Raw genomic sequence first — 24,714 nt, 5'->3', positions numbered from 1 at the left:
CTTTACGGCTAAAGTAGCTAAGGCTCGGGCTGCATTTAATGACATCAGAAGGCAGCTCAGTTTGCCATCCTGTATCCTGCTCGACTCAGAATCACCCATCTGGAATACCGAGAAACGTTCTCCTCTCCAGAGGAGGCCTGAGCCTTCATCTCTCGACGCCTTTGAGGGACATTCAGGTGGTGAATGACTTTTCTTTTCGCCTGTTTTGAATGATAAAGTCAGCTAATCCTTTGAAGACTGTAAGTTATTCATCTTGTACATATAGGAAGTACAGTATTCTCCTATTTGGTATTTCTGTAAAACTGGTCTGATTCATGATTGAAAAAAATTCTGGTTAAAATATCACAGTTTCAGTACATGTTCAATTTGAGCTGATTTATTGGTGTGCTCAGTTATTACTGTTTACTGACTGTTTATTGTTATCGATGACGTTACCATAATTGCCATAATTTTTTTGTTTTGATGTTTCTGCTTATTACAGCGTGGTAGTTCACCCTGAGCACTGTTGTGCTATGTTTATCGCTCACTAGGAGTGTTGATGCGGTCCCCCGCTTTATGGTGGGCCATCATAGGTTTGGGGTTTTAAGTTTGCTTTCAGAATTCATTTATTTTTTATCATTATTTATTTATATACTTTCTTTTTCTCCCTCCCTTTCTCCTTCTCAGTGTATGGGACTGCTTAGGCTATCTACGATATGGCTGGTCTTAACAGGTCAGGGCTGGGCTCACTGCGTTCTGTAAGATGGAATATTAAAGGGTTGCACCACCCTATAAAACGTTGCAGGATTTTTTCCCATCTGAAAGCCCTGGCCCCTGAGATTCTATTTCTACAGGAGACTCATCTTCGAGTTAATGAAACACTCAAAATTAAGAGAGGCTGGGTAGATCACATCTTCCACTCTGAATATGGGGACAGATCAAGAGGCGCAGCGATATTGATAAGAAAGGGGGTTCCGTTTGTAAATGAGTCTGTAATATCAGATACCAAAGGCATGGTTTGTCATAGTTATAGGGTAGCTGTGTGGATTTAATGTAGTTTAAACAAATGTCTACAGCCACAACTGGACGACCCACAGTTCTTTTACACCTTTTTTGCAAAGCTCCCACACCTAGACACATATCACTTAATTCTGGGGGGGACTTTCAACCTGGTCCTGCAGCCAAATCTAGACAGATCGAATCCCACACTGTCCAAGATTGTGTCCAAGTCTGCATCAGCTGTTTTGTCATTTATGGAATCCTACAAATTGGTTTGACCCCTTGAGGTATACTAACCCCCACCTCCCAGCCACTACTCCTTTTCTCTCATCTGTCCATCATTCATACTCAAGAATAGACTTTTTTTGATTGATAGTAGGTTTCTCTCTTGCATCACAATAGTCAATACCACCCTATCGTGATCTCGGATCACTCCCCTGTGCAAGTCGACATGTGCTTTCCTAGCAACATCGCAACTCGTCGAATGTGGCGCCTCGACCCATTACTTGCTTTCTCATAAATCATTTCGAGACCATATTTCGGAGCAAATTGACTTCTTTCTTGATGTCAATCTCACGCCTGGTATGTCATTCATCACTATTTGGGAGGCTCTTAAAGCATTTCTTAGGGGACAAATATTTTCATATGCAGCCCAAATGCATAATCGCCAGCTAGTGGACCTGTCCAAAAAAATTCTGGAAATAGATTAAAAAAAATGTTGTACAAGGACAGGCTGCTTCTGCAAGCAGAATTTAACAATCTTTCTATTGCTGAGACTGAAAGGCTGCTTTTGAAGACTAGATGCACATACTATGAACACAGTGATAAAGTCGGCAGGTTATTATCTCATCAGCTTAAGCAAATTCAGGCTAGCCACATGATATCTGAGATCCACATGATGCATGGCACTGTATCAAATCAGCCAACAACATAAACGAACAATTCAAGGAATGTTATACAAAACTATACACTTCTCAGGTCCATGTCAGTCCATCTGAAATACATACATTTTTTGATCAGTTAGAAATTCCTAAGACCTGTGAAGATCGGTCACGTTTAGACCTTGGAATATCTTGCAAGATATAGCACAAGCTATAAATTCCATGCAAAATGGAATTCCAACGGCCCAGATGGATTCCCAGTTGAGTTTTATAAAGTTTTTTCAGCCAAGCTGACCCCTCTTTTAAACAAAATTCTCTCCCAAAAGAAACTGCCCTGTACAATGACCCAGGCAATCATAGCGGTTTTACTAAAAAAAGATAAGGACCCACGTAAATGTGGTTCATACCGGCCAATAAGTCTCCTTCCATGCGATTATAAAATTCTTTCAAAGATCCTGTCCTGCCGCCTGGATTCAGTGATATCTAAAATAATTGACTTGGACCAAACAGGTTTTATACCAGGCAGGCAATCATTCTTTAATATGCGCTATTTGTTCAATATATTATATTGTTCACACTCTACTGTCCAGCCTGAAATTGTTATCTCTTTAGATGCTGAAAAGGCGTTTGACCGGGTTGAGTGGGACTATTTATTTGAGGTCTTGGAAAGATTTGGTTTTGGTCCGACATTTATATCATGGGTTAAAATAATGTATAATTCACCACTGGCCTCTGTACGAACTAACTCTGTAATATCAGATTATTTTGCTTTGCATCGTGGTACAAGACAGGGTTGCTGTCTGTCACCTTTCCTTTTTGACTTAGCTATAGAGCCTTTGGCGATTGCCCTTAGGAAAGAGGAGAGGATTACAGGTGTAACCAGGTTCAATAAAACTCACAAGGTGTCTTTATGCAGATGACCTTCTAATATATTTGTTTAACCCTTTAGAATCTATACCAGTCCTCATGGAACTATTACGGTCATATAGTTTAATTTCAGGCTATAAACTGAATTTTTCTAAAAGCACCATTTTGCAGGTTAATCAGTTGGCAATGACACTTTTCCATTTAAGCAGGTTGGGAATCTGGGAATTAATGTCCCCCGTTCTTATAAGGACCTTAATGCGCGCAATTTTTAAAACTCTACTTGAGCGTACAAAAAAAACGATTTCTCACGATGGTCTTCATTGCCCATTTCTTTGGCTGGAAGAGTGAATACCATTAAGATGGTAGTCCTACCACGCTTTCTGTATTTATTCCAAATGATTCCTATTTTCCTACCCAAGTCTGTCTTCAAGGAGTTAGGTTCTTTGATTTCTTCATTTGTGTGGAATAAATCTGTCCCGCGGATGAGGAATATTTTCCTTGAAATGCCTAAAGTACCAGGTGGTATGGGTTTGCCAAACTTCATGTATTACTATTGGGCAGCAATCACAAGTAAATTAATATACTGGATCTTTGCATGCGTGATAATCCTGGCCCTGCTTGGGCAGACATGGAATTGCGAGGTGATTCAGGGCTTGGTCCTATCTCCTTAATGAGCGCTCCTACATCTATGCAGCCGTACTCACGCCTCCTTAATCCTGTAGTAAAACACTCACTTAAGATTTGGCTCAAGTTTAGGAAACATTTTCGTATAAAGAAACTAAGCTTATTTTCTCCCCTTTTGAATAACCATCTTTTCTTACCGTCCCAAACGGATGCAGCATTTCAAACCTGGCACAACAATAGCTTGATCTTTATCAAAGACCTCTTCGTTGAAGGAACTCTTAAGACATTCGAAACATTGCAAAAAAGTTACAATATTCCCAAATCTCATTTCTATAGATTCCTACAGTTTAGAAGTTTTGTGTTGTGTTTTGTGTTTGTCCACATGTTCTGGAACTGCCAGTCATTGTCCATTTTCTGGGAAAATATTTGCATAGTCTTGTCATCTTTATGTAATAGAACGATTGAACCTACACCATACATTTCTATTTTTGGGGTCCCCCCTCCAGATATGAGTTTTATAAAGTTTTTTCAGCCAAGCTGACCCCTCTTTTAAACAAAATTCTCTCCCAAAAGAAACTGCCCTGTACAATGACCCAGGCAGTCATAGTGGTTTTACTAAAAAAAGATAAGGACCCACGTAAATGTGGTTCATACCGGCCAATAAGTCTCCTTCCATGCGATTATAAAATTCTTTCAAAGGTCCTGTCCTGCCGCTACGAAACAATGTGATTGGCTGGTATCATGCAGCTTATTACACTAAAGAAGATAAGCTAAGAAACAATGTGATTGGCTGGTTTTATGCAGCTCATTAAAATTAAGAAGAAAATCTAAGAAACATTGTGATTGGCTGGTTTCATGCAGCTCATTATACTTAAGATGAAAAGCTAAGAAACAATGTGATTGGCTGGTTTCATGCAGCTCATTATACTTAAGATGAAAAGCTAAGAAACAATGTGATTGGCTGGTTTCATGCAGCTCATTATACTTAAGATGAAAAGCTAAGAAACAATGTGATTGGCTGGTTTCATGCAGCTCATTATACTTAAGATGAAAAGCTAAGAAACAATGTGATTGGCTGGTTTCATGCAGCTCATTATACTTAAGATGAAAAGCTAAGAAACAATGTGATTGGCTGGTTTCATGCAGCTCATTATACTTAAGATGAAAAGCTAAGAAACAATGTGATTGGCTGCTTTCATGCAGCTCATTACACTAAAGAAGAAAAGCTAAGAAACAATGTGATTGGCTGGTTTTATGCAGCTCATTAAACTTAAGATGAAAAGCTAAGAAAAAATGTGATTGGCTGGTTTCATGCAGCTCATTACACTAAAGAAGAACAGCTAAGAAACAATGTGATTGGCTGGTTTTATGCTGCTCATTACACTTAAGAAGATAATCTAAGAAACATTATGATTGGCTGGTTTTATGCAGCTCATTATACTTAAGATGAAAAGCTAAGAAACAATGTGATTGGCTGGTTTCAGGCAGCTCATTATACTTAAGATGAAAAGCTAAGAAACAATGTGATTGGCTGGTTTCATGCAGCTCAATATACTTAAGATGAAAAGCTAAGAAACAATGTGATTGGCTGGTTTCAATCACCTCATTATACTAAAGAACAAAAGCTATCAAACAATGTGTTTGGTTGGTTTCATGCCGTTCATTACACTAAAGAACAAAAGCTTTGAAACAATGTGATTGGCTGGTTTCAGGCAGCTCATTGCAATAAAGAAGAAAAGCTAAGAAACAATGTGATTGGCTGATTTCATGCAGCTCATTACACTTAATAAGAAAATCTAAGAAACAATGTGATTGGCTGCTTTTATGCAGCTCATTAAACTTAAGAAGAAAATCTAAGAAAAATGTGATTGGCTGGTTTTATGCAGCTCCATAAACTTAAGAATAAATCTAAGAAACAATGTGATTGGCTGGTTTTGTGCAGCTCATTACACTACAGAAGAAAAGATAAGAAACAATGTGATTGGCTGGTATCATGCAGCTCATTACACTACAGAAGAAAAGATAAGAAACAATGTGATTGGCTGATTTCGTGCAGCTTATTACACTAAAGAAGAGAAGCTACGAAACAATGTGATTGGCTGTTTTTTTTGCAGCTCATTATACTAAAGAAGATAAGCTAAGAAACAATGTGATTGGCTGATTTCGTGCAGCTTATTACACTAAAGAAGAGAAGCTAAGAAACAATGTGATTGGCTGGTTTCATGCAGCTCATTGCACTAAAGAAGAAAATATAAGAAACAATGTGATTGGCTGGTTTTATGCAGCTCATTAAACGTAAGCAGAAAATCTAAGAAACATTATGATTGGCTGATTTCATGCCGCTCATTATACTAAAGGACAAATGCTACGAAACAACGTGATTGGCTGGTTTTATGCAGCTCATTATACTAAAGAAGAAAAGCTAAGAAACAATGTGATTGGCTGTTTTTTTGCAGCTCATTATACTAAAGAAGATAAGCTAAGAAACAATGTGATTGGCTGGTTTCAAGCAGCTCGTTATAATAAAGAAGAAAAGCAAAGAAACAATGCGATTGGCTGGTTTCATGCAGGCCATTATACTAAAGAAGAAGAGATAAGAAGAAGAGCATTTTTACCTCAGTACGCTAGCTTGGGATTGGAGGGTATCCAATAGGGAGGGCGGAACCTGTTCAATATAGAACTGAAATATTCAGTTATATGTATTTTTACATTGAAAATCAGAAAATTATTTTCCTTACGTGTCACCTTCAGGTCACGTCATGCATAAACACGGTATTAACTTTCACTGCTATGCTGACGACACACAGTTGTATCTGTCAGCAATGCCAGCCGAGAGGCAGCAGCTGAACAGAATAGAGAATTGTCTGAAGGACATTAGACAGTGGATGCTCACCAACGTTCTTCTGTTAAACCCTGATAAGACAGAAGATCTCGTACTTGGGCCTCAAGCAGCCAGACGTAAGCTGCCCCACTACATCATAACTCTGGATAGACTTTCTATCTCACCAAGTACAGGGGGTGGTAGTAGCCTGGTGGGTAACACACTCCCCTATGGACCAGAAGACCCAGGTTCAAACCCCACTTACTACCATCGTGTCCCTGAGCAGGACACTAAACCCTGAGTGTCTCCAGGGGGGGGATGTCCCTACAAGGGCGTCTGGTAAATACTGTAGAAGTAAAGGATCTAGGTGTCCTCATCGACGCAGGACTCTCATTCGATTCTCATGAAGATAATATCACTAGAACAGCATTCTTTCACCTTAGAAATATTGCAAAGATAAGAACCATCATCTCAATGCACGATGCAGAAAAGTTGGTCCATGCATTTATTACATCAAGGTTAGATTACTGCAACCCATTACTGTCTGGATGTTCTAGTAGGTGCATGAGGAAACTCCAGCTAGTTCAGAATGCTGCAGCCAGAGTTCTAACTATAGAGCTCCGCAGTTGTGGAGCAGCTTGCCTGTCAGTGTCCGGGACTCAGACACAGTCTCAGTGTTTAAATCCAAACTAAAAACACATCTGTTTTTTCTGGTCTTCTGTTAAAGTCCCAGACACAGCGTGAATTATTAAGTCCACTTTATCACTCAGTCCCCCTGTTAGACAGAGACATTATTAAATTCACCCTAGTTAGAGTACCGGGCCACTGTAGCCACAATATACCACCATAACCACATATTTCAGTACCAGGCGTACGATGCCACCGTCTGCCGCTGCTTCTGTTTGTTCTCTCCGAGACACAGAATCAAGCCTGCAGACCACCTCCAGAGTCCAATGAAGAGACCAGCAGATGAATCCTGGTTCCTGGCAATGAACTGCTAACAAGACGACTTAGCATGAAACTAACCAGAAGGTCACCGCAGCCACCACCAACGTAACAACTAGAGCTTCAGGGATCTTCAATTAGACCAGTAGCATTATAATGGACACATAATGTCCACCATGACACTGGACTAAAACCTACTCTGCCCTGTCCAGCACCTCCAAACAGACAGATGACAGATGTTCTATACTAGACTTTGGACTCTTCCACCTCTACATCTGTAGGACTTTTTCTCTTCTTGGACCAACCCTGCAGTGACACCAATCGTGTCAGTGCAGGTGTCAACTGTAGGGCCTGTCAAAGGCCATTGAGACGTACTGTATGTGATTATGGGTTATATAAGAAATAAATGTTGGTGTTGTTGTTGGATGAGTTGAGGTGTACTAACTCTCTCCTCACCTCACTTTCCCTTTCCATTGATCAACTCTGTCCTCTATCAACTAAACCCAAAAGGACTTCTCCCCCTGCGCCCTGGCTCTCCGATACATTGCGTAGCAATCGAAAAGTTCTTCGAGCAGCGGAGAGAAAATACAAGAAATCTCAAATTGACTCAGACCTACTGGATTACCAGAATCTTCTGCGCAAATTTTCTACTAACCTCACTACTACTAAAACTGCTTTCTACAAAGCAAAACTAGAAGCCTCTGCCCACAACCCTCAAAAACTCCACAACATCTTCTTATCCCTACTCAACCCCCCGACTCCCCCTGCCCCAACTTCATTAACAGCTGATGATTTTGCCAACTTCTTCACAGGGAAGCTTGAAAAAATCTGTGAGACATTCTCCACCACTAATCCTACTCTTCCTTCTGAAAATTCAACAACTACTCTAAATCAATTTTCTAAGATCACATCTGATGAAATCATTCAGATTATATCCACAGGCAACCCAACCACCTGTCCACTAGATCCAATACCTTCTGCAATGTTTCAAACTATCTCCCCTGACCTCATCCCTTTCATTTCTTATATCATAAACAGCTCAATCTCATCTGGCCACATACCATCCGCCTTCAAAACAGCCAGGGTTCTTCCAATCCTAAAGAAACCCACTGCTGATCCTACAGACATTAACAATTACAGACCAGTTTCCCTCCTCTCATTTCTATCCAAAATCCTTGAGCGCTGTATCTACAACCAGCTATCACTCCATCTATCACAGAACAACCTCCTGGATCCTAACCAGTCTGGCTTCAGAACAGCTCATTCCACCGAGACTGCCCTTTTGGCGGTTACCGAGCAGCTACATGCAGCCAGATTGGCAAAACTGTCATCAGTTCTTATTCTCCTCGACCTATCTGCTGCATTTGACACCGTTAACCACAAGACTCTCTTGTCAATCCTGAAGAGGCTTGGAATTCGGGGCTCAGCATGGCAGTGGTTTGCTTCCTACCTTGATGAGCGATCTTACCAAGTGACTTGGAAAGGATCCACCTCTACCTCACGTAGACTCTCCACTGGTGTCCCTCAAGGCTCGGTGCTAGGTCCTCTCCTTTTCTCCCTCTACACGAGATCACTTGGTGAGGTCATTTCCTCACATGGATTATCCTACCACTGCTATGCTGACGACACACAACTGCTCTTCTCCTTTCCTCCCTCTGATCTTCATGCTGCTTCCAAAATCTCTGCATGTCTAACAGACATCTCGTCTTGGATGGCAGCCCATCACCTCCAACTCAATCCCACCAAAACTGAACTAATATTCATTCCAGCAGATTCTTCACCACATCAGGATCTTGCTATTTACCTAGACAACTCGCAGCTCTCTCCTTCTGCAACAGCCCGCAACCTTGGCGTAACAATAGACAACCAGCTCTCCTTCTCAACTCACATCAGCAATCTTTCCCGCTCATGTAGATTCCTTCTCTACAATATCAGACGAATCCGCCCTTATCTGTCAACCCAGGCCACCCAACTACTGGTTCAGTCCCTAGTAATCTCACGACTGGACTACTGTAACTACCTTCTAGCTGGTCTACCACTATGTACCATCCGACCTCTACAACTAATACAAAATGCAGCAGCACGACTGATCTTCAACCTTCCCAAATTCTCCCATACCACCCCTCTGCTACGTTCCCTCCACTGGCTCCCAGTAGCTGCACGCATCAGGTTCAAAATACTGATGCTGGCCTACAAAGCCAAACATGGAGCAGCACCATCCTACCTCACAGCCCTTATTACACCTCGCACTGCACCTCGTTTACTCCGAGCCTCCAGTTCTGCTCGCCTGGTCCCTCCATCTCTGAAGGTAAAAGGAAGACGCTCATCTAGACTCTTCTCCGTCTTGGCCCCTCGGTGGTGGAATGAACTTCCCCTCGAGGTCAGAACAGCTCAGTCACTGAGCACCTTCACACGACAGCTCAAGACCTTCCTCTTTAAAGAATATTTAGATTAAACTGTAATTTTCTTGTTGTCGAACTTTGTGTACAGAATCTACAACAGAGTGAATTAAATAGATGTATTCATAGTTGGGGTCCTAGTGAACCGGAATTGATCTCTTCATCGATGGTAACTTAAGCACGTCGTAAGTCGCTCTGGATAAGGGCGTCTGCCAAATGCCATAAATGTAAATGATGTAAATGTGTCCTGTTTTGCGTCCTGTCTTGTCCCGTACACTAGAAAGAGGACAGTGCAAGTGCAAGTTTTATCTTTGCTGTTGTTTATTCATTTTATTGCATTAATAAATGATTTTAATGGTTCTCTGATGGTGTTTCAGATGTGTGATGCTCAAGGTGTAAGATGGGGCGTCGCAGGACCATGCTTTTATTTTGCATAGTGGCCGTCTGTAAGAAGAAATGTGACATTCCTGAGCCTTTGTTGCGCATGAAGATTCAACACCTCCGTTTTACATGTCTCTTGTCGGACAGCAGTGCAACATTTGCCTCCCCCGAGCCAAACGTGTGAGGTTTCGGCCGTCGGGAATGCCCACTCTCTTTGTCTTCCCCAGACGGGAGGCACCGGGGGCGTGACGTCAGAAACAACAGGTTCTGATTGGTCTGTGACAACTTCCTGTAGGCCAGGGGTATAAAAGATCTGTTCACATGTGGAAAAGGGACTGGGCTTTCTTGCTCAGTGTTTTTTCCATCGGAAGCCTTCTGGCTTCCGAGTCTTTTTCTCATTTTTCCCCATGGCTTTTTCTCTCCCTCTCTCTCTCTCTTTTTCTTCTTATTTTTGTTTTCTCTGTAACATTGGTACCTTTTTACATACAATATTCACATGTAACTGCAATAATTATTTACCGGTCTTAATAAATTAGAAACTGTTCATTTTTTAACCTCTTTTGTGCCACGCCTCTTTCTGCCAGGTAACATCAGGTTGGAGTGGTTTGATTACAGTGCTTTTGGGTGTAGAGAAAGAGTTTTTCTACACTCTGTTCTCTCCCCACAGTCTTTTTACAAGGAAAACAAGGAGACTTCATTCAATTTCTTCTTAATTTATTCTTTATTTTTTAATCATCCTTCTCCCTCCCGTCACGTTCACATAGCATCGTCCGGCTCTTCCTCCTCCAGGATAACCGGCATCTTGGGTTTTTGACAGCGCTTCCTTCCATTTTTTACTCTCTGCCCAGCCGCTTTCCTGTATGGATTTCTTCTCTTCGTGCCTCTTTGTGAAGTTAATAGAAGACTTTTTAGTTTGAATTTCATCTCTGATAGGTTCTCCCTTTGCCCATACAGTTCGCCTTCCCTTTTGAGGAGGAGCTTCAGGGTTTCCTCAATCTCCTTACTCTCAGTTGAGTTATTTATGGCCTGGAAACTTTTCTCCAGTTCATTTCTCAGTGTTTCAGGGCCGTGGCCCGCTTCCAGTTGTTCTGTTTTTTGTCTCTGAAGGACATCAATGGAAACGTGTCTGTCTTCCATTCGCTTCATGTCTCCAACAAGAGCCAGATTTTTGTCACATGCCTCAAAAAGAGCCGTCCTTAGTTTATCATTAGAGTCCCTCAACATCTGCTCCACTAACTCTCGCCTGTGGATCTGTTGTCTCAATTCCTCGATCTGCCTCGACTGAACGGATATCAGGTCGGTCATGTTGGGCTCAACAGCAACATCCATATTGCGGTGGGGAAACTTGATCCAATTAATGAACTTCTCCCACAACGTCATTTCTGTAGCTTTGTAGTCAAGTCTCGTAAATCTCAAATGATTTAATTCTTGTCAACTCGCCGCTTAAATAGAGAAAATGCAGCAGATTATAGTAAAGAAGAAAAGCAAAGAAACAATGTGATTGGCTGGTTTCATGCAGCTCATTATACTAAAGAAGAAAAGCTAAGAAACAATGTGATTGGCTGGTTTCATGCAGCTCATTATACTAAAGAAGAAAAGCTAAGAAACAATGTGATTGGCTGGTTTCATGCAGCTCATTATACTAAAGAAGAAAAGCTAAGAAACAATGTGATTGGCTGGTTTCAAGCAGCTCGTCATAATAAAGAAGAAGAGCTAAGAAGAAAAGCATTTTTTCCCTCAGTATGCTAGCATGGGATTGGTGGGTATCCTATAGGGAGGGCGGAGCCTGTATGTATTTTTACATTGAAAATCAGAAAATCAAATGTCAGGACTCTGGCCGGGGGTCCTGACGTGTTTAAAATGGTCAAAGTTTTTCATTGGTGAACAGATATAATGGGCGGGTTGGCCGTGGAAGAGCCATCCTCTTCCGGGATGATTAAAAATGTATAAAAAATAAAGAATAAATAAAGAAAAAATTGAATGAAGTCTCCTTGCCCTTCTTGAACATCACACATCTGAAACACCAGGTTTGACATCAGGCTGTCTTGTAGCCTGCAACACTCCACGTGAAGCAGGACGTGTCTACAGCCTGAAACTGCGTGGTCCTGAGAAGAGACAAGTTCATGTCCTTCCACTGGCACACATATGAGCGGTGGAAGAACTTGAAGGATCTCCTTGGCTAAGTGGTAGCTCTCTAGATGGTGCCTGCAAAATGCTCCATGTGTTCAGAATTGTAATAAATGATTGTAAAGTATTAACAATCTGTCACTGCGTGAAACCGATGGCGCATTTATTATTTATAGTCACATTAGTACCCACCCTCAGTCACCTTCCCGAACCTCTTAGTCCTGTTACACTCTCGCACTTACGATCTGTTCGCCAATCCACCAACTGAGCACGCTTTTTGGACAACGTCCGACCTGGAGGAGCGAGTGTTTTAAGAACAAAGCGCTGGTCTCTGAACTGCTTCAACGCGATTGGCTGTTGATGTCATTTTTCATTCAGCCAATTAAAACCAGGATCTGAGAGAAGGTACTTTCTAGCCAATCAAGAACGAGTGGGCGGGGCTGGCCGTCTAGCAACTTAAAACGAGGCACCGTTGGTTTTCTTTCCTGATTTGCATTATTATATGTTGGGAGGAAACGGTTCTGGAGACTAATGGCCTAGAGAGGAGGCAATTTATAAAAAAAAAGCATGAAACTCAGGCAGGCTGTTCATCAGCTGATCAAAAAATAAAAAAACAGGCCTCCTTAGGAATTTATAGCCTTTCAACTTTTGATCAGCCGATGCACAGCCTGTTTTCAGAAGTACGTGGATGTGGTGCGAGATATATGAAACAGGGAGAGTAAAGAAATCAGACAATTACAAAATCCAATAATCCTCAATGACTTTTAATCATTCCAAAACAAAAAACTCTGGAGCTGGTCTGCAACGTAGACTGCACTGGTCCCACAGAATAAATACGAGCGCAATGTTCTACCTCGGAAGGAACAAACAGCCAGGAAAGGGGTTCTATCTGCCGTCCAGCGCCTTGTCGCGGGCGATGACCGACTCGTCGAACTTGATCATGAACGTGGTGCCCTTGTGCCAGTGCACCGTGACCTTGGCCGGGAAGCCGCTGTGGGTGAGGATGGCCTCCACGATGCCCCCGGTGAAGGCGGCGCAGTTCAGCGTGCTGTTCTCCTTGGGTACGGAGATGAAGGCGTTGACCAGCGGCTCCTTCTCGATGATGTAGTAGGTCTTGTCGTCGTCGTTGGCCTGCTCCAGCTTGTCAGCCTCCTTCCCAAACAGGGCCTTCCACACGGAGACCTGCAGACAGGTGGCAACAGACGTGCCATAATGTAATTATTAATAACACATGACTATTAACACCGATGCAGCAATATGTGTGATATTGTACTGATACAGGGACACCAAATACCAATATATAGTCCAAAATTCAGCTCTGAGTTATGTTGTATATGTTGCATATGAGGAGCAGTGGTGGCTCTGAGCAAAGCACCGTCCCCCCACGCTGACGGGTAAATACAGAGGACACGTTTCACTGTGTCACCGTGTGCTGTGCTGCAGTGTTTCACCATCACTTCACTTTCGAAACGATCCAGCCAGATTGTATTAATCGCAATATGTACAGTACCACAATACATCATGATCTTTGCCACTAGCCACCCAAAGTGAAGTGATTGTCACGGCAGCGCAGCACACGGTGACACGGTGAAACGTGTCCTCTGTATTTAACCATCACCCTTGGTGAGCAGTACGCGGCCATGACAGCGCGTGGGGACGGTGCTTTGCTCATGGTGACCGACAGCCCCAGCCTCACCTTGATGAAGAGCAGTATGTTGAGCACCTTGGTCTCCCTCTTGCCGTTCTTCTCGCGCAGCACCAGCACGTCCAGCAGACTGGCGCCCACGCTGTGGCCCATGTCGGCCAGGCGCGCCTGCAGCTCGGACACCGAGTAGACGCGGCTCTGGCAGTACTGCACCATCTCGGAGAAGAGCAGGGCGAAGGCGCCGGCGCCCACCTCCGTCTTGGGCCGGGTCAGGGCGCGCTCCAGGATGGCGGACTTGCCCCTGGTGAAGCGCGTCTCCATCTTCGCTCTGTGGGAGCAGATCCCAGTCAGCTACGGAAGGTGTAGGGTCATGTGATGCCCTCACTGACCTATACGCATGCACAATGTGACTACAAGCAGCTCCTTCAGAAAACATTGCCAAAAAATAATGCAATAAGGTGCCAGAAATTTCACAATTACGGCGCTATATAAACATGGAAAGAATAAATATGTATTTCAGAGTAATGATGATAATGTACAGCGTACAGATTTATTTCATATAAGTACATCATTCATGCAACGCAGCGAATTGCGCGCCAAATGCTGTAAAATAAAACGCTGGACGTCACATTTACGGCGTTAAAAACAGCTCTTGGTTGTTAATATCAGCGACGGTCACATTTACAGCGTTAAATGCAGCTCTTGGTTGTTAAAATCAGCGACGGTCACATTTACGGCGTTAAAAACAGCTCTTGGTTGTTAAAATCAGCGACGGTCACATTTACAGCGTTAAATGCAGCTCTTGGTTGTTAAAATCAGCGACGGTCACATTTACAGCGTAAAAAGTCGCTCTTACTTGTTGTCTTTGAAGGAAGCTGCTGTTTACATCCACAGGCTTCAGCCGAGCAACACTTCCGGTTCCGGGCTGCTACGTCATCGTCACGTGATTGACAGCAGCCTGTTAATTTGTGCGCTTTTTTTTGTTGATTTCTGCACTTTACTTCTACATTTAAACGCCGGCACGATATATCACGACAGATCAGATCTCTTTTCCTCCGTTTCGTCAAGGAACTGGTGAGAAAACGCTGCTCTGCGGGTGGCGCCACCCAAAGGTCAGTGGTGTAAACTACATTTATTCATATTCCATGCATTTCACGCGCCATCATATCGACCATAAGAATCATAATGAGAATATTCTAAACCAACTACGTAATGAATTGTTTTGCTCATTCATACAGATGGAAACTCTTTCCAACAAGAACAGATCGATACTTTAACCCGTCATCAATATCCCAACATTTCCTGTGTAATAACCACTTTTATTTCCTCGTGTAAAACTCCCTTTCATGGGCTTAACATTGCCACACTCTTGTTGCAATATCCTCCATTATTCTTATATACGATATTCGGCGAATTATTACTAGGCGGAGGTGAAATTGATTATTAATCATTGTTGCTTCCTAAGTGTGACTGATTAACTGATTAACTGTTCATTTACATTTTACAGCGTTTATCAGACGTCCTTATCCAGAGCGACCTACAGTCAGTAGTTACAGGGACAGTTCCCCCCCTGGAGACACTCAGGGTTAAGTGTCCTGCTCAGGGACACGATGGTAGTAAGTGGGGTTTGAACCTGGGTCTTCTGGTCCATAGGCGAGTGTGTTACCCACTAGGCTACTACCACCCTGTTCCTTTTCTTGTTTTTTGGAGGGGTGTATATGCATTTACATGTCGTTTTCATTGTGTTGAACAGGCGTGTGATGACAGGAAAGGATTCGTATTTTCCTCTCATTTTTTATTTTGTTTGACATCATTTTTGCCCAAAATATATACATAAATAAACAGAGAACAGACGTGTCCCCTCACACATTAAAATGTCGAAAAAAAAAGACCAAACGCGGACATTTTATTCACCTCAAGCTCCTCTGCTGACCAACGTAAATGCATTATGGGGAAGTGACAGGGACGCAGGCCACTCAGCCCTGAAAAAAGGGGGACCGAACAGAGCAAACGGGGCGGGACTGGATACACAGAGCGAAAAAACATGGGGTCCCATGCGGTCCCACACGGTTCCACGGGGTTCTACCCGGTTCCACCGGCGCTCAGAAAAATAGCTGCAGCCGTGGAGGGAACTACTTACAGACGGGTTCAGACTTTACAAGGCGTGGCGACGTAGTGGAAGATCCCGGCGGAATCAGAAGAGAGATGCCTCACATTCAGTCTGTACTTCCTATTACCCATCATCCTCCTCTCCTTGGTCAGTAGTAGAGTCAGAAAGCTGCCCGGACGGCCTCACAGCAGCACGAACTCGTCGGCGCCGCTGTGGCCGAGGCGGTGGCTGGACGGGAGGATTTGGGGCGGGGCGTCCTCCTGGCCGTAGTCGTGGGCCCCGCCCTCAACAAAGGTGAAGATTGGGTATTTCTCTTTAGAGGAGGACAGGGCCTGGGGGACAGACAGAGAGAAAGTGACAGGTCACCTGACTTCTGAGTATTGCCTTCAGAGCCAATCAACGCACGACACGGTGCACACAGTGAAATGTGTCCTCTGCATTTAACCATCACCCTGAGTGAGCAGTGGGCACCATGACAGGCACCCGGGGAGCAGTGTGTGGGGACGGTGCTTTGCTCAGTGGCACCTTCTGATTACGGGGCCGCTTCCTTAACCGCTAGGCCACCACTGCCCCAAAACTGGAAAGGATAAGATTTTCCCTTCGAGGTTCCCTTAAGACATTTAAAAAGATTTGGGGTCCTTTTCTCGATCTGGTTAAGAGTAAGAATCTCCCTTCTGTTCCTGGGTGGGACAGTTCGTTTATTATATCTGTGTGTGTGTGTGTGTGTATATATATATATATATATATGTGTAGTTTTACTTTTGTTTGGTTCTGTTTTTTATTATCGGGCTCTGTTTTCTTTTGTAACCTTCTTTTTATTGCTCTAATTCCAATTAAAAAAAAGTAATAAATAATAAAAAAAAACCTTCCTGTCGCTTTGTGGGCTGTTTCATTACAAATGATAACGTCTCTCACACAGGCTACCAAACAAGCCGGACTTCGTAAACCCCCAATTACTGCCGGACTGAATGCAGACGGCTCGTGCGGCGTGAACATCGGACCGTCCAGCGTACACAAGCCGCGAGCTTCTCCCCTTTACTGCCTGCGATCCGGTCGTACAACTCGAGCCGGGACCGGGACGGGGTGTTCGTCCAGCACTCACCCCTCCCACTGCAGAACACAGGGTCTCAAAGTCCTTCTTGCTGCGGGCGTAGAAGCCGATGGTACAGCTGGGGTCCATCCGACCTACGCCCATCTTCCGGGGGGAGTTACAGTGGAACGACTGTAAAAATACATCTTAAATAAACCGGACATTTCCCACGTATGATATGACAATACAGTAATAACAGCATTTTAACTACATATATATACACACACACTATATATGTGTATATGTACACACACCAAGAAGCCATTTTACTCCTAAAACAAGTATTACTGACTACAGCTGTATTCATGCGTTAATCAGTTCATATGAAATCATTAACGGGGCGTGTCTGTCGTGCAGCGACCAATCCAAACACAGCCTATTATTTACTGCCGATTGTATTCTGCACAATACATTGTGGTTCTGGACCACGGATGAAGAGCTTGACACCGCTCTCTACAGCAGAACCGTAGTGGACCAGAACGACGAGTGGCGCGGAGCTGGCGCTTCACCTCCAGCGAGAAGTTGCCCTGGGTGACGTCCACCGCGGGTTGACAGTAGTGTGGGTCCAAATACAGCAGCTGCTCATCTGCAGGTCAGAGGTCAGATTTGACTGATCCAGATACACAGGCGTTTGCAGTTCATTTTTAGATGTATAATCCAGAAAAATGAAGTGACCAGGTGTCAAGATAAAAAAAAATGACTTAAAAAGGTCCTGTACCTCAACACTAATTATACCAGCAACATGAGCAAAAAGACTGACATCATAATACTGTCATACTATATACTGTATATATACCCATATACTGCTATATATACACAGTACAGGCCCCCTCACATTCACACCTTCTCATTCAACGTGTCTTCTTTATCTTCATGACCATTTACGTTGGTAGATCCTCACTGAAGGCATCAAAACTATGAATGAACACATGTGGAGTTATGGACTTAACAAAAAGTGGAGACCTGACCTCCACAGTCACCGGACCTGAACCCAGTCCAGATGGTTTGGGGTGAGCTGGACCAACAAGTACTAAACACCTCTGGTGTTGAACTCCTTCAAGACTGTTGGAGAAGCATTTCAGGTGACGACCTCTTGAAGCTCATCGAGAGAATGCCAAGAGTGTACAAAGCAGGAATCAGAGCAAAGAAACTAGAATATAAAACATGTTTTCACTTATTTCACCTTTTTTTGTTAAGTACAGAACTCCACATGTGTTCATTCATAGTTTTGATGCCTTCAGTGAGAATCTACCAACGTAAATGGTCATGAAGATAAAGAAAACACGCTGAATGAGAAGGTGTCCAGACTCTTAACCTGTACTGTACATATTGCTGCTGCTTGGAGGTCTAGTTTGTCTCTTCCTGCACGGTATTATGGGTCTGTGCACAATGTCCTTTGTTATATTGTGTGTTATTTGTCCTTTTGCACACAGTGAATCCACGAAGCTTCGCATTTCGTCTCTCGTACTCGTTTATTAAGTTGACTTTGACTTGTGGCAAGATGCGTGATTGTCTTACCTTGGAACCCGATGAAGAACAGGGAATGTTTGGGTTTTCCACCGATGATCCCAATACAGCACTGCAGTTTCAGAATGTTCTGGAGATGAAAAAGAGAGTCACACCATGTCCTGTCTGTCCTGGTCTCCAAGCTGCAGAGAAGGTCGAGTCTGGACTCACCTTCACACACTGGACATATGACGGGTTGAGAGATTCACCCCCGAGGCGGACCGGCACCAGGATAATGACGGACTTCCAGCGAGGGCTGGACTCACACAAACGCACCACGTCCTCCTTATACACTGCACGCGCGCACACACACACACACACACACACACACACAATGATAAAAACCCCTGTAGCTTGGACTGGACGTTGTGCTGGACGCTACTCACCAGTACAGTCCTGGGCCACGTACACAGCCATGTCTTCCACTTCTGTCGTCACGGCAACTGCCTTCCTACAGAAACACCCCAGGAACCAGACCGGGCAGAAATCAGGACCAACGGTCCTGTAGACCACGTGTCCAAACTCACGGATCTCCCGCGAGGTGACTTTATATGGATCTAATATTCTGTCCCGGCATATATAACACACAAACTACAGATCCCATAATGCAGTGCACACTTTGCTGACAAACTTTGGTGACTTTGAAGCGCAAAAAAAAACAGAATTTTGCTTTTTTCAGCTGCTTCACAACAGTCAACATGGAAACTGCTCCTCATCTACAGTGTGAAGTTCACCTTCAGCAAGGCGACTGAAGCACTGCATTATGGGATCTGTAGTTTGTGTATTAAAAATCTATATAAATGGATCGTGCGGGATGTGGCCCGTGGGCACACCTCCACCCTCACCTGAGAATGTGGGCCACCACAGACGGGCCGTACCAGTCCCCCGCCCTCTTCCCAGAACTCCGGCCCAATTCCACCAACCGGTGCAGCCCAAACGGGGAGGCGGGGTCGTCCCCAAACCAGCCCACCAGCCTCCTGTGGAGGGCCTCTGCCGGCGAGTCCCCGCCTTCCTGGACAGATCTCCTCTGTAGGGCGTGGCCGACGGGGGGCGGGGTCTGGGACCCACGAGAGACTGGGCTGGAGCCCCACGTCGGGATGGTGACTCCGCCTACTGTACGGGAAGGCGAGCGCGGGTGCAAGATCTCAAAATCGACATCTGTTAGGTGCGGGGATTCTGCCCAGTGCCAACCTGTACAACACACACACACACACACACACACACACACACACCTGTTAACTGGACCACAGACACACACGCACGAGTCAAAACACACACACACACACACACACACACACACCTGTTAACTGGACCACACAGACACACACGCACGAGTCTAACAACACACACACACACACACACACACACACACACACACACACACACACACACCCCCGTTAACTGGACCACACAGACACACACACGCGAGTCAAAACACACACACACACACACACACACACCCCCGTTAACTGGACCACACAGACACACACACGCGAGTCAAAACACACACACACACACACACACACACCCCCGTTAACTGGACCACACAGACACACACACGCGAGTCTAACAACACACACACACACACACCCATTAACTGGACCACAGACACACACGCACGAGTCAAAACACACACACACACACACACACACACACACACACACACACACCTGTTAACTGGACCACAGACACACACACGCGAGTCTAACAACACACACACACACCCATTAACTGGACCACAGACACACACGCATGAGTCAAAACACACACACACACACACACATCTGTTAACTGGACCACACAGACACACACACGCGAGTCTAACAACACACACACACACACCTGGCGGCAGCAGGTGGGTCAGGAGTCCCTGCGCCAGCAGCATCTGGCCGCTGCGCAGCATGCAGCCCCACCCACAGTCCGAGGTCAGCGCCGAGCCGCCCAGCGGGGGGAAGTCTTTCCTGTAGGTCAACCAGAGACGAGAGGCAAAGGCCAGCGAGAAGCGCTCCACCTCATCTACACACAGAAATATACGTACAGCAGGCCAAAGTGACAAAGTGAAGTCATTGTCATTGTGATACACAGCAGCGCAGCACACGGTGACACGGTGAAACGTGTCCTCTGTATTTAACCGTCACCCTTGGTGAGCAGTGGCCACCATGACAGGCGCCCGGGGAGCAGCGTCTTCATCAAGGGGGGATCGGTATTCAAACCCACAACCTTCCACTTCTTTACCTGCCTGGGTCAGTGGTGGCCTAGCGGTTAAAGAAGTGGCCCCGTAATCAGAAGGTTGCCACTGGGGTTCCCTTGATGAAGGTACCGTCCCCACACACTGCTCCCTGGGCGCCTGTCATGGGTGTTGGTTAGATAAAGAGGACACATTTCACTGTGACACCGTGTGCTGCGCTGCAGTGTATCACAATCACTTCACTTTCTTTCTCTGGTGGGAACCACACACACCTGAACCAGAAGACCCAGGTTCAAACCCCACTTACTACCATCATGTCCCTGAGCAGGACACTTACCCTGAGTGTCTCCAGGGGGGGACTGTCCCTTTAACTACTTACTATAAACCAGAAGACCGAGGTCCAAACCCCACTTACTACCATCATGTCCCTGAGCAGGACACTTAACCCTGAGTGTCTCCAGGGGGGGACTGTCCCTGTAACTACTTACTATAAACCAGAAGACCGAGGTCCAAACCCCACTTACTACCATCATGTCCCTGAGCAGGACACTTAACCCTGAGTGTCTCCAGGGGGGGACTGTCCCTGTAACTACTTACTATAAACCAGAAGACCGAGGTCCAAACCCCACCTACTACCATCATGTCCCTGAGCAGGACACTTAACCCTGACTGTCCCTGTAACTACTGACTGTAAGGGCGTCTGGTAAATGCTGTAAATTTGTAGTAATTTTTCTAGTGTTTATGAAGACACCGCATGGACCACATGATGTGTATATGGGGACTGGCCAGTCGCTCGGAGACACACACTGACCTTCGTTGTTGAAGACGTAGGACTGGCCCAGCAGGTAGAGAGGGGACGTCTTGTTGAAGACTGTTTTGGATTTTACTGACCATCCTGACGGAGAACAAGACCAGATTAAACAATCATCAAACAGATCCGTCCCACACAAGAACCGGATTCTTCTTCTGAGACCAACCATATTTCACGTTGTTCCAGGCCGACATCAGTTTGGTCTTGAGACGGTCGACTTCGTCCATCTCCCCAGAGCCTTCGCGCCCCCCATCAGCGCCGCCTGCTGGGCCGTGGCCGAAGTGTCCGCTGTGCAGGTCCCGCCTCCTCCGGCCCTCCGGGCTGTCGGCTGGTTGGACATACTGAGCGGAGCTGGGGGACACGGAGTTCATCCCTCAGGTGTAACCGGAACATCAGCGACAATCACGGCTGAAGGGGACAAAAAAGAACAGAACCGAGGACGTGGCCGGGATTATAAAATGGGGGGGTGTAGAAAACGTACGTTTCTTTCTTTTGCTTAATCAAACACAATAATCATTTCTATTGGGGGGCGGCGGTGGCCTAGCGGTTAAGGACGTCCCCCGGGTCCCATAATCAGAAGGTTGCCGGTTCGAATCCCGGTCCGCCAAGGTGCCACTGAGCAAAGCACCGTCCCCACACACTGCTCCCCGGGCGCCTGTCATGGTGTCCACGGCTCACCAAGGGTGATGGTTAAAATGCAGAGGACACGTTTTGTTGTGTGCACCGTGTGCTGTGCTGCTGTGTATCACAAGTGACGTGATTGTCATCATAATGCACACGGTGACACGTGTCCTCTGTATTTAACCATCACCCTGAGTGAGCAGTGGGCACCATGACAGGCGCCCGGGGAGCAGTGTGTGGGGACGGGACCTTCATCAAGGGGACATCGGTGGCACCTTGGCGGGTCGGGATTCAACAAGGGGTGTGTATTGGCAAGGATACTTCAGGCAGTAATTCCCCAGCTGTACAGCGCCATCTACAGCAGTGGACCTTACTAACGAAAACGCTCGGCAGCGCCACCCAGTGGACTAAATTTGTATACAAATATTGATATTTGGTGTCCCTTTATCGATACAATATTACCATGTAAAATAACACAATATATTACTGTAGGGATTTTTTGGTAACACCCCTAAACACGAAATTCAACGTAATTATTTTAACATTACCGCAATAAAATCAGATAAACGTGGTTATTGAATTTGTGTATACCAGCATATTAATATTTCTGTGTTAGGAAGCCCAGTAAAAGCCTCCCTGTTGCCCCAGGGCCACACGCGGAACCCATGACCACTTCAACAGTGGTTTCACTTTTACCCGCCTCAGAAACGAGCCTCTCATGTGACACGGGGGCTGCGGCGGTTCGCTGGCGCCCACACTGGGGACCACGGTGACCCCACTGGAGATCAATAAAATAATAATACTTCCTGAACGGTGGTGTATGCGATGTCATATTTTGTTGTATGAGAAGAAATTATTCTCAGTCTCACAAAAGTGAGTACACCCCCCCTAAGTGAAAATATCCAAATACAAAATGGGTCAATATTATGCCGCCATTATTCACCAGCACTGCATTAACTCTCCAGTTCACTAGGCTGCCATCCTCCATGACGGAGCTGGTGGATGTTACACACCTTGAGCTCCTCCTCACTATACACGAGTGACGGACGTGACGTTGTTACATACGAGTGACGGCGGCGGACGTGACATTGTTGTATACTAGCGGTTAAGGAAGCGGCCCCGTAACCAGAAGGTTGCCGGTTTGAATCCAAACCCTGTCAGTTATTGTACACGAGTGACATTATTGTATACGAGTTATTATAACAGATGTAACGTTAATGTACACGAGTTATTGTGTACGAGTTATTATAACAGATGTAATGTTATTGTACACGAGTTATTGTGTACGAGTTATTGTACACGAGTTATTGTACACGAGTGACTGTGACAGACGTAACGTTAATGTACACGAGTTATTGTACACGAGTTATTGTACACAAGTTATTGTACACAAGTTATTGTACACGAGTGACTGTGACAGACGTAACGTTAATGTACACGAGTTATTGTACACGAGTTATTGTGTACGAGTTATTGTACACGAGTTATTGTGTACGAGTTATTGTACACGAGTTATTGTACACGAGTTATTGTACACGAGTGACTGTGACAGACGTAACGTTAATGTACACAAGTTATTGTGTACGAGTTATTGTACACGAGTTATTGTACACGAGTGACTGTGACAGACGTAACGTTAATGTACACAAGTTATTGTGTACGAGGGACATGACGTGAGTGAAACTGCTGGCAGGTGCGCTGTTGATCACGTGATGATCTGCGAGGTCAGAAACTTGGCTGAATTACAGAAGACGCCGCTTCACTGCGGTCAGGAGCAGGAAAATGTGACCGAAAAAGCAGAGAAGCAGGAAACGGCGCTTCTCTCCTTTTTTTGTCTTTCTGCAAAAAGTCCCATTCAGCTGCACCTCTGGGAATCTGCTTTCAGGCAGCCTGTGACCCGAGAGAAAGGAGACACACTCACACACACACACACACACACACACACACCAAGAAACACCACACTCTCTCACACACACTCACACACACACACACCAAGAAACACCACACACTCTCTCTCTCTCTCTCACACACACACACACACACACACACACACACACACACACACACACACACACACACACACGTCATTGTTGGAAGATGAGTAGCTCGAGTCTCGTCCTAAATCTAATTTCTCTGCCAAATTAGCGGACGAGCCGAATTATCTGCTGCTGCCTCCGTGTGGGCGAACCTGGTGGAAACCAGCCGGTACCTGCGAGCTGGAGGCCGGGCCGGGTCGCCGGGTCCCCGGCAAGTTAGCGGCAACTCGCTCGCCTCACCTCAGCGTCACTTCTGCCATCTTCCCGCGGTGCAGCGTGTCCGACGGAGAGAAGCGGGGCCGAGGTTCTCCCCGCGGCCCAGCAGAACCGACACGGAACCCAGCCGCCCGGGAACTGCGGCAACACTTCCTGTTTATGTCACGACGGGCCAGGTCTCGGCTCAAGGAAGCCGATTGGACGAGCGCCCGGCCTGCTGCCCGCTGATTGGACGACGACGGTGACGTCGACTCTGACGTACGGGGTGGGTCGCGCACGCGATAAAACAATACAAACGAGCCAATTTACGGGATTAAAGGTTTAAAAAGAGCTTCCGCTCGCATAGTTTAACATTTAAATAACGTTTATTTCTTAAAGAACCAAAGTTACGTTAGAACGGGCACCATTAATCCATGAAGAAATTAGTTACTGAAGCAAACCTGCTTTTAGGTTTTTATATCCCAGCAA

The 24,714-nt window shown here is 45.3% G+C and overlaps 2 protein-coding genes across 4 annotated transcripts; both read right to left on the bottom strand.

The window, feature by feature from the left end:
* Positions 1-12,766: 12,766 nt before the first annotated feature.
* Positions 12,767-14,659, bottom strand: LOC114776068 (trafficking protein particle complex subunit 5-like). Of its 2 annotated transcripts, none has more exons than XM_028966683.1 (3): positions 14,525-14,659; positions 13,720-13,996; positions 12,767-13,205 (listed from the first exon to the last, which is right to left on the bottom strand). In XM_028966683.1, exons 2-3 carry the CDS (start codon positions 13,987-13,989, stop codon positions 12,909-12,911), a joined length of 567 nt encoding a protein of 188 aa, XP_028822516.1. In that variant the 5' UTR covers positions 13,990-13,996; positions 14,525-14,659; the 3' UTR covers positions 12,767-12,908. The 2 variants fall into 2 exon arrangements, with proteins under 2 accessions (XP_028822516.1, XP_028822517.1); XM_028966684.1 differs by having other exon boundaries at positions 13,720-14,057; positions 14,525-14,620.
* A 787-nt stretch (positions 14,660-15,446) lies between these two features.
* Positions 15,447-24,409, bottom strand: LOC114776067 (cysteine protease ATG4D-like). 2 transcript variants are annotated; one of them, XM_028966681.1, is made up of 11 exons: positions 24,271-24,409; positions 21,540-21,781; positions 21,374-21,457; positions 20,217-20,390; positions 19,220-19,565; positions 18,761-18,825; positions 18,546-18,667; positions 18,387-18,465; positions 17,378-17,454; positions 16,881-17,000; positions 15,447-16,110 (listed from the first exon to the last, which is right to left on the bottom strand). In XM_028966681.1, exons 2-11 carry the CDS (start codon positions 21,742-21,744, stop codon positions 15,961-15,963), a joined length of 1,422 nt encoding a protein of 473 aa, XP_028822514.1. In that variant the 5' UTR covers positions 21,745-21,781; positions 24,271-24,409; the 3' UTR covers positions 15,447-15,960. The 2 variants fall into 2 exon arrangements, with proteins under 2 accessions (XP_028822514.1, XP_028822515.1); XM_028966682.1 differs by lacking the exon at positions 24,271-24,409 and having other exon boundaries at positions 20,217-20,335; positions 21,540-21,678.
* Positions 24,410-24,714: the final 305 nt, after the last annotated feature.

Source organism: Denticeps clupeoides, unplaced genomic scaffold, assembly GCF_900700375.1.
Source record: "Denticeps clupeoides unplaced genomic scaffold, fDenClu1.1, whole genome shotgun sequence".
In the NCBI taxonomy this organism is placed as follows: domain Eukaryota; kingdom Metazoa; phylum Chordata; class Actinopteri; order Clupeiformes; family Denticipitidae; genus Denticeps; species Denticeps clupeoides.
The sequence above is the reverse complement of the archived record's forward strand: the minus strand, read 5'-3'. Positions and strand labels throughout refer to the sequence as shown.

Coding starts and splice junctions, on each gene's coding strand:
- LOC114776068 (XM_028966683.1), bottom strand. CDS start 13,989: ATGGAGACGCGCTTCACCAGGGGCAAGTCCGCCATCCTGGAGCGCGCC. Junction 13,206..13,719: donor ACATACTGCTCTTCATCAAG/GTGAGGCTGGGG, acceptor ACCTGTCTGCAG/GTCTCCGTGTGGAAGGCCCT.
- LOC114776067 (XM_028966681.1), bottom strand. CDS start 21,744: ATGAACTCCGTGTCCCCCAGCTCCGCTCAGTATGTCCAACCAGCCGAC. Junction 21,458..21,539: donor CTGGAACAACGTGAAATATG/GTTGGTCTCAGA, acceptor GTTCTCCGTCAG/GATGGTCAGTAAAATCCAAA. Junction 16,111..16,880: donor TGTGTTCTGCAGTGGGAGGG/GTGAGTGCTGGA, acceptor TCTGTCCCCCAG/GCCCTGTCCTCCTCTAAAGA.